At 50.6% G+C, this 9381-nt stretch overlaps 1 protein-coding gene across 1 annotated transcript; it reads left to right on the forward strand.

The window, feature by feature from the left end:
- Positions 1–222: 222 nt before the first annotated feature.
- LOC137834097 (uncharacterized) lies at positions 223–726 on the forward strand. The gene has a single exon (XM_068642162.1). It carries the CDS (start codon positions 223–225, stop codon positions 724–726), a length of 504 nt encoding a protein of 167 aa, XP_068498263.1.
- Positions 727–9381: the final 8655 nt, after the last annotated feature.

The raw sequence follows: 9381 nt of genomic DNA on the forward strand, positions 1-9381 counted from the left end.
CCAGCACCTCCACCAGCAACAACTGCAAGCCTTCCCCCCTCCATCGAAGAGGTCTGGGGGCCCTTCACAGCTAAACTGAAGATGATGGCAGAGGATCTCCCCTCAATCATAACGAAGGTTGTGAAGAACTCGAACAAGAGGCTTTAGGACGAGAACTCAACGCTCCAGGAGGAGAACCGCCTGATAAGGATTGAGGCAGAAAAACTGTCTTGCAACCTGATGATGGCAGAAATCGACCACTCAAGGTTGGAGGATGCCATGAGCGCTGAGCTAAGGGGCGCACGCAAGGAGGCCTCCGATCTGCGCCAGAAACTGCACCTCCTAACTCAAGAGAAAATTGAGCTGGAGAGTAAGCTGGTACCCTACAGGCTCAAGGTGGCCAACTTGGAGGCATCAATAAAAGCAGATGCGGCCAAGGTGGAGAACCTTGAAAAAAGGTCAGCTGATCGGGAGGTCCTCCTCGGGAAGGTCAAGAAGGAGAGGGACGATGCCATGGCTGAGCTCGCCAAAGCTCAAGAGGGAAACAAGAAAACTGTTGCAGAGCTGGCCCAGGCGCGGGACGAAGGCAAAAAGGTTGTTGAAGACCTTGCTCAAGCTCGCGGGGAAACTGAAGAGCTGAAGAAACGAGCTGACGAGCTAAGGCAACAAACCGAAGAGCTCGAGCAAAGCTCCGCCCAAGTCCTTGCCGCCGGGTTCGACGCCGCCCTGGAGCAAGTTGCTTGCTAATACCCCGAGCTTGATCTGACCATGGTGTCCATCTGTAACGAAGTGGTGGATGGGAAGATCGTGCCTCTGAAGATTAACCACCTCCCTCCATCACTTGTTTTTTTAGACTTAGCGCTTATTTCTGTTCGTACAAACTTTACTTGTAATTTTTCTTCTTATGTATTTGAACTGATACTGCTTTTATATAACTTCTTCTGCTTTTTGCACCTCGTCTTTCTGTTTACTTCGCGTTCTTTAACCTTCATTTGCTTTCTTACTCGCGCTTTGAACTTGAGCAAACCTTTAATCTCATAACAATTTATTGAACTGTTAACTCGAAGTAAAACTTGAGCGACTCATTAACCTTCAAGCGATGACATTTAACATAACTTGCAAACTTAAGGCAATCAGTTACTTACTAGGCAGCAGGTTTTAACTTAAACTGGTATCACAATACAGTTTACCTGATATGCCCGGCAAGGTTAGCCTTTACTCCTGTCATCGCTTGGAATTCTTCTGATCACCATAGGGTTCTGGCGATGTAAGCTTTCTTTGCCATCATAACTTGGCTATTGTTCCCTCATCTGGGGGGTAGAGGCGCCTTTCGGATCCTTCTCTACCTCCCTGAGTTTCAGAACAATAAGTCGGATAGCGAGGTGTTCTCTTTGAACCTACCTTAGCTATCCTTTAGACTTCTTTCACCCTTCACGCCATACCTGAACTCGTTCAAGACGAGAAGGATTTTATCTTCCTTCACACCACCTACAAGTGTGGAAGTCTTCTCTGGTCTTACTAAGTCAATATTGATGTTTCACTTAAAGGGGGAAAGGCGTTTTCCTTCCTTTCCCGCCGTTTAAGGTCACGAACACCCCTGACCTTTCAGTTCATCTTGCCTGAACTCACTCTGAGGTGAGAAGGACTTTTTCTCGCCTAAACTCGCTCGACGGCGAGAAGGACTTTATCTTGCCTGAAGTCGCTCGACGGCGAGAAGGACTTTATCTGGCCTGAACTCGCTCGACGGCGAGAAGGACTTTATCTGGTGCCTCAACTTGCCCAGGGTGTACATCTCCTCCCCCCTGGATGCACTGAGGACTTTTTCTCTTTCTCGCCTGCACTCGCACGAGGGCGAGGAGGTCTTTTACTCTTTCTCGCCTGCGCTCGCTCGAGGGCGAGGAGGTCTTTATTTTCTCGCCTCCAAACGCACGAGAGCGCTGAGGTCTTTAGTCGTCGCTGGTGCCTCCGATTGCCGAAAGACGAAGAGGACTTTAAAACTTTAACTGATGCCGCCAATCGCCGAAAAGCGATGGGGACTTTAAAACTTTTTCTTAGAAAGCATGAGGCATAACTTTAAACTTGCTTTGAATCACGTACGAGTGATAAGGTCTTTTTCTAAAACTTTCGAAACAACAAGCATGCAATCTTAGAAACTTTAAACTTTGAAAACTCTTCTTTATTGGGTGGCCTCATTAAAAACCCTCCTTAGGGAAAAAAGAGTGCCCCCTTCAAACTGTTTTAACAGAAAGCTTGCAAATCTCTTCATGCTCGTTTTTACTTACAAAGCTTTAACTGTAATATAACTTGAGGTGTGTGGCGTTCCAAGTGCGAGGAATCGCCCCTCCTTCCAATGTCTCTAAGCGGTAGGCGTCGTTCCCGAGCGCCTCGGTTATTCTGAACGGTCTTGTCCTCTTAGGCGATAACTTGTTTTCCATCTCGTACTGGTGGGCCTTCCTCATCACCAGGTCGCCCTCTCTAAACTGCCTTGGCATCACCTTCGAGTTATACCTTCGTTCAATCCTCCTTTTCACTGCCTCGGCTTTTACTCTCGCCTCCTCCCTAACCTCCTCCAGGAAATCCAAATTCAACCTTCTTTCTTCGTTTGAGTCTTCCGCCACAAAGTTCTGGAATCTCAGTGAGCTCCCCTGGATTTCCACTGGAATCATTGCATCACATCCATAGACCAAGCTGAACGGGGTCTCGTGGGTTCCTGACTGCTCGGTGGTGTGGTATGCCCAAACTATGTTGGGCACCTCTTCAGCCCACGATCCCTTGGCTTTCTCTAGCCTTCTCTTCAAGCCTCTTAGCAACACCCAATTGGCAGACTCTACTTGGCCGTTTGTCTGAGGGTGCTCGACGGATGCAAACACCTGCTGAATTCCCACCTCTTCGCACAGCTTCTTCAGTAGGTGACTTGCAAACTGAGTCCCATTGTCTGACACCAGGCGCTTAGGCACACCAAACCGGCACACAATGTTTTTCCACACAAAGCTCTCAATCTTGTGTTAGGTGATCTGGGCTACTGGTTCTGCTTCGATCCACTTGGTGAAGTATTCAATCGCCACCACCAAGTACTTCATCTGCCTGATCGCCAATGGGAAAGGTCCCAGAATGTCAATTCCCCACGTATGAAACGACCAAGGGCTGTAAATTGACTTTAACTCTTTTGGAGGCGCTTTGTGCCAATCAGCGTGCTGCTGACATTGCTTGCAACACTACGCATACTTCTTGCAGTCCTCCCTCATTGTTGGCCAGTAATAGCCTGCACGAAGAGTTCTTGCAGCCAGAGCTCGACCCCCGACATGGCTTCCACATATCCCTTCATGGAGCTCGGCCATGATTCTTGTACATTTTTCCCCATGCACACATTCCAGGAGGGGGTGTGTGAGCCCAAACCTGTACAACTCGCCATCAATCATGGTGAACTTGTTGGAGTTCTTCTTTATCTTTCTAGCCTCCGTCGGATCCAGTGGGAGAAGGCCATCTGCCAGGCAGCGCTGGTACTGGGTTATCCACGTGTCTGGCTCATGCGTGGCACAGACTTGCGTCATGTTCACCCTCTCCCCCCGACATGCTCTTATTCGCGGCGACCTCAAGGTCTCCTGAGTCAAGGACCTGTGACTCCTCGCCGCTTTCTCTGTCGACTTGCTTATCTGAAGAACCAGGTGGTCTGCCACAAATGCTCTAGGCGTCTTCAGAGTTTCTTGGATCACTGTCCTCTGCCTACCCCCCTTGCCCGAACTGGCGAGCTTGGCTAGCAAGTCTACTCGGGCATTCTGCTCTCTGGGCACATGCACCACTTCAAACGAGACAAAGGAACTCTTCAACTCCTGCACATAGTCCAAGTAAGCCGCCATTTGTGGATCCTTGGCCTGGAACTCGCCTGTTACTTGTCCCGTGACTAATAACGAGTCACTCTTAGCCATCAGCACCCTAGCTCCCATCTCCTTGGCCAGCAAGATTTTGGCGATCAACGCCTCATACTCTGCTTGATTGTTGTTGGCTTTGAAGGCAAACCTCAGGGACTGTTCTATTAGCACGCCGTTGGGCCCTTCTAGAATGACTCCAGCACCGCTACCCTGCTGGTTTGACGATCCGTCCACCGAGAGCACCCAATGAAAATTATCCCCTTCAACTCGTGCTGCTTCCGACGAGAGCTCGACCACAAAATCGGCGAAAATCTGCCCCTTGATCGGACCTCGGGGCTCATACTTCATGTCGAACTCCGACAGCTCCACTGCCCACTTCACCATTCTCCCAGCTACGTCAGGCTTCTTCAAGACTTTCTGGATAGGCAGGTCGGTCATCACCAGCACTGTAAAACTGTGAAAATAGTGGCGCAACCTCCTCGCCGAAAATACTACAGCCAGTGTAGCTTTCTCCAAGGCCTGATACCTCACCTCCGGGCCTTGCAACACCTTGCTGACGAAATAAATAGGCTTCTGAGCCTGGTCTTGATCTTGGGCGAGCACCGCACTCACCGCCCTTTCAGTCACAGCAAAATACAACCTGAGAGGGGTTCCTACCAAGGGTTTACACAAAACCGGCGGGCTTGCCAAGTACTCTTTAAGCTTCACGAAGGCTTCTTCACACTCCTTCGACCAGACAAACTTGTTGTTTCGCCTCAAACATTGGAAATACGGATGGCCTTTCTCTCCGCTAGCTAACACAAAACGAGACAGGGCGGTCATCCGACCTGTAAGTTGCTGCACCTCCTTCACGGTAGTCGGGCTCCTCATCGCCAAAATGGTGGCACACTTATCAGGATTTGCCTCTATTCCTCTTTCAGTTAAGAGGAATCCCAAGAACTTCCCTGCCTCCATGCCAAAAATGCAGTTCTCGGGGTTCAGCTTTAATCTAAACTTGGCGATTGTGGTGAACAACTCCTCCAGATCCGCAACGTGCTTGCTCTTTTCTGGTGAGGTCACGACCATATCATCCACGTACACTTGCACATTCCTTCCCAGCATTGGTGCAAGTACCTTATCCATCAATCTTTGGTACGTGGCCCCCGCATTCTTCAGCCCAAACGGCATCACCTTGTAACAGTAGCACGGCCTCTCAGTCATGAAGGCAGTTTTCTCTTCATCCATAGGATGCATCTTTATCTGATTATACCCCGAGAAGGCGTCCAGAAAGCTCAGCAACTTGCACCCTGCTGCACTGTCGACCAGGGCATCTATGCTTGGCAAAGGGTACGAATCCTTTGGGCAAGCCTTGTTCAGGTCAGTGAAGTCGACGCACATGCGCCATTTCCCATTGCTTTTCTTCACCAGCACGACATTAGCCAACCACTCAGGGTGCTGGACCTCACTAATATGGCCTGCGGTGAGGAGCTTCTGTGTTTCGTCCCTGATCGCCTGCCTCCTCTCCTCGTTAAACTTCCTTCTTCTCTGCCGCACTGGTCTAACTTGTGTGTCCATTGCCAAATGGTGATACAAGAAATCGGGGTCAATTCCCGGCATGTCTGAAGCAGACCATGCAAAAGCATCCAGATGCCGTTCTATCACCTTGGCGATCTGGTCTTGGAGCTCAGCCTCCAAAGATCTTCCCAGCTTGAAGACCTTTCCCCCGATCTCCCTTTCGAGCCATTCCTCGACGGGTTTGGGTCTGGCTTCCCTAGCGATCACCGCCCTGGCGATTCCCAATTCCCTCGCTTCCTCTGGGCGGTTCCTCGCCTCTTCCTCCCGTCCGCCGCTCTCTCCCTCAACCTCAGCATCCAGCATGGTGACATCGCCTCCGGCGGCCACCTCCATCGCCGCATCAACAACCCGCCATTCTGTTGGCTTGGGCTTCACACCAGAAGGCGGCGTCGTGGTGATGTAACTTACTGACCTTCTATTCTTGAGGCTATTCTCATAGCATTTTTTTGCCTCCTTCTGGTCAGATCTGATGGTGATCACCACCCCCTCCATCGATGGTAACTTAACCTTCATGTGCCTAGTTGAGGGCACAACGCCTATTCTGTTGAGGGTTGGTCTCCCCAACAGAATGTTATATGCTGAGGGGGCGTTCACAACGAGGTACTTGATTTTCTCCGTCCTCGAGGCCACCTCATTCGTGAACGTTGTTCTTAGCTCGATGTACCCCCTGACCTCCACCTGATCGCCAACGAACCCATACAAGCACCCTCCATAGGGTCTTAGTTGGTCAAGGGGTAGTTGCAACTGTGTGAAGGTCGGCCAGAACATTACATCTGCCGAGCTTCCTTGGTCCACTAGCACCCGGTGGACTTTCCTTTCCGCTGTGACGAGCGAGATAACTATGGGATCGTTGTCGTGAGGCACAACGTCCCTGAGATCTTCTTTTGTGAACGTGATGTCCACATTTGGCGAGTGGTCCTCGAACATGTCCACCGTCATCACAGACCTTGCATATTTCTTCCTCTGTGATGCAGTGCATCCACCACCCGAGAAACCTCCAGCGATGGTGTGGATCTCGCCGTGGGTTGGCATCTCAAGCTGCTGACCCTCACCACTCGCCGGCTGGGAGCTCGACGCGCCCCCCGTCCTCTTGTCCAGCAGGTAATCATTCAAGAAGCCGCTCTTGACCAGGTCGTCGAGCTAGTATCCCAGGGCCAAACACAAATCGACGGTGTGACCAAAACTCTGGTGAAACTCGCACCAGGCGTCTGGTTTTGGTCCTAACACCTTGTCGCCCACTTTCTCAGGTGCCTTAAGCCTGGCTGCTATGTTGGGAATGGCGAACAGATCCGCCAACCCCATGACAAACTTGTGCTTTGGTGGGCGATTGTACTCCCTGGGGCGCCCTGGGCCCCTTCCCTTGTTTCTCTTGGGATCATAAGGATGGCGAGTCCTCTAATCCTTCTTGGCCGCCATCGTCTCTAGCACCCTCTGTGGCTGGATTCTAGTCTGGGCACGTGGCCTAGCAGGGGCCACGCTCCCTCTCTTCTCGGCGACTTCACTCTCGTCGGCGATGTGGGCCACCGCAAGTCACCTAACTTCAGCAAACGTGGCGGGGTGAGCCCTAATCAGCGCCTCACAGAAAGGTCCCGGTAGCACGCCCTTTTTTAAGGCGTATACCAACATCTCCTCGTCTTTAGCAGGCGAGCGGACCATCTGTGCTCCAAAACGATTCAAGTAGTCCCCGAGGGACTCTCCCCGGTACTGCCTTATGTCGAACAGGTCATAAGACACCCTAGGTGGCGCCTTGTTCACAATGTACTGCTCGACGAAAAGCTTCAAAAACTGCTGGAAATTGGTTATGTGACCCGTAGGCAAGCTCACAAACCATTCCAGCGCTGTTCCCTGGAGCGTGCTCACAAACATCTTGCAATATACAACATCCGAGCCTCCCGACAGCATCATCTGCGTGTGGAACGTGGTGAGATGTGCCTCAGGGTCCTCCACGCCGGTGAAAGAAGCTTTCACAGGTACTACGCTCGCAGGGATAGGCGTGTCCGTGATCGCCTGAGCAAATGGCATAGGGAAAACGTGTGGTGGCGACGACTGCGCGACCTCTTCAACAACCGGGCGTTCTCTCTGCTCCTGAAGAGCTTGACGCAACTCCTCAGTCACCTTGCTGAGCTCTTCATTCCTGGCCTGAGAGGCGACCAGGTCTTCATGCATCTTCGCTTGCTCTATGCGCGACGCCTCCACATTCGCCTGCAGCGCACGCATGATCTCCATCATCTGCGCCATGGTCATGGCGCCGTCTGCAGCAACTGGCACAACGGGACTTGAACGATTGCTTCTCATCTTTCTCATGAAAACTCAGCAAACTAAACATCAACGAACAAAACCTTCTCCGACAAACGATCGATCCAGCAATCAATCGGTCAGAAACTTCCGAACTCCCAAGAACTTTCAAAAACGCAACCACAACAGCACGCCGATAGATTCGGACGTCGAAACCTTCACAGAAACTTGCGACTTCACCACAAAACTACCGCTCCTCCAGCAAAACTCCCGATTCGCCAACCAGAAACGCGAGCGAACTGTAAAACTTCGAACCAACCGATTGGAAACCGCGCAAACAGCAAGAAACTCCAAGAAAAATGATCGAAAGCTCGAACAAACGGTGGAAACTCCAATCTACCGATTAAAACCCAAACGAACGGCAGAAATCTCGAATTCACTGAACAAAACTCGAGCGAACGGTGGAAAACTCAAAATCACCGAACAAAACTCGAACGAACGGTGAAAAATGGTTACACCAGCACACAACCACAAAGAAACTACAGAAACTTCAAGAACTCATGCGGTGGATGGGGACAGGTTTTACACGGCCCCGCGGTGGGCGCCTGATGATCCTGCCGGTTGACCAGAACGCAAGAGCCTCGCCACGTCAAAGGTATTCTTCCTCTGGATCGGCTTTGCACCACGCTAGCTTCCGTCCTTCACACCTCGATTCACCTCAAGAACCTGCAAAAGACAGAGTGGCGCCGCTGCGGCCGATCGCGCTCCGACGCTCAAGTCAGTGACGGAACCACCAAAACTCTAAAAGAGAAAACTAAGAACTCAAGGAACCGTACAAAAACTCTCTTAGTGTCCTCAAATAGTCTCAAGCGTAAAGAAGTGTTCTAAATGCGCGTACCTTAGAAGTTCGTTAGAATCTCTTATATACCTGTGCACTTTCTCGCTCCTGACGGTTACGCATCTGAACATGTGGCTCGCATCCAGCTGTACACGTGTCACCATCTGAAGCGTCCTCTGCTTGAGCGTCACTTCTTACTCTTCAGGCTGTTCGACTAAGTTACCCATGCAAGGAGTAACTCGGCGTATAGCTGCCTTGGAGCGCGATCTCTTCTGTGTGGCGAGTACGGGGCGTCATCATGCACACCTTATCTGTGGTCTCGCCGGCCGCCATCATGATCTGCTTCACTTGCTTCACTGTGCATGTCCTGGTAAGCTGTTCCCTGGCCTTAACCTCTGGCTAGCTGGGGAATGATCATCTGATAACTTCATCCTTCGCACTCATGCCCTTTGAAAGCCTTGAACAAGCTTTCCTGATCTTTCGGTGATGTCCTCCTCTCGGCGATCTCTGATCACTTGGTCGCCTGGGTTCGCATCTGGTGACTACGACACAAACCTGGTGACTGCCGGTTTAGATATGCTGGAGATCGGAGCACGCCAACTTAACGATTGGCGATTACACGAGCTCCCCGACTTCCTTCCCTTCTGTCAGCCAGGTGTTCCGTTCAACACGCCTATATTATCGCTTGCTGCCACGTCATCATTTCCGACTACCTGGGGCTACATATATGATAATTAAAAGTGTGAATTAATTAATAAATGATAACTAAATTTATATTATATATATGTTGAGCTTGAATCTATTTAATATCTAAGGTAGAGTATGTATGTTTTGAGTTGGATAGTGTGAATAGTAAATGGTATTAAGGTTTAAAGAGTTGAGCTAAGAAAAAAGAAAAGAAAAAAT

Source organism: Phaseolus vulgaris, chromosome 5, assembly GCF_000499845.2.
Source record: "Phaseolus vulgaris cultivar G19833 chromosome 5, P. vulgaris v2.0, whole genome shotgun sequence".
Taxonomy (NCBI): domain Eukaryota; kingdom Viridiplantae; phylum Streptophyta; class Magnoliopsida; order Fabales; family Fabaceae; genus Phaseolus; species Phaseolus vulgaris.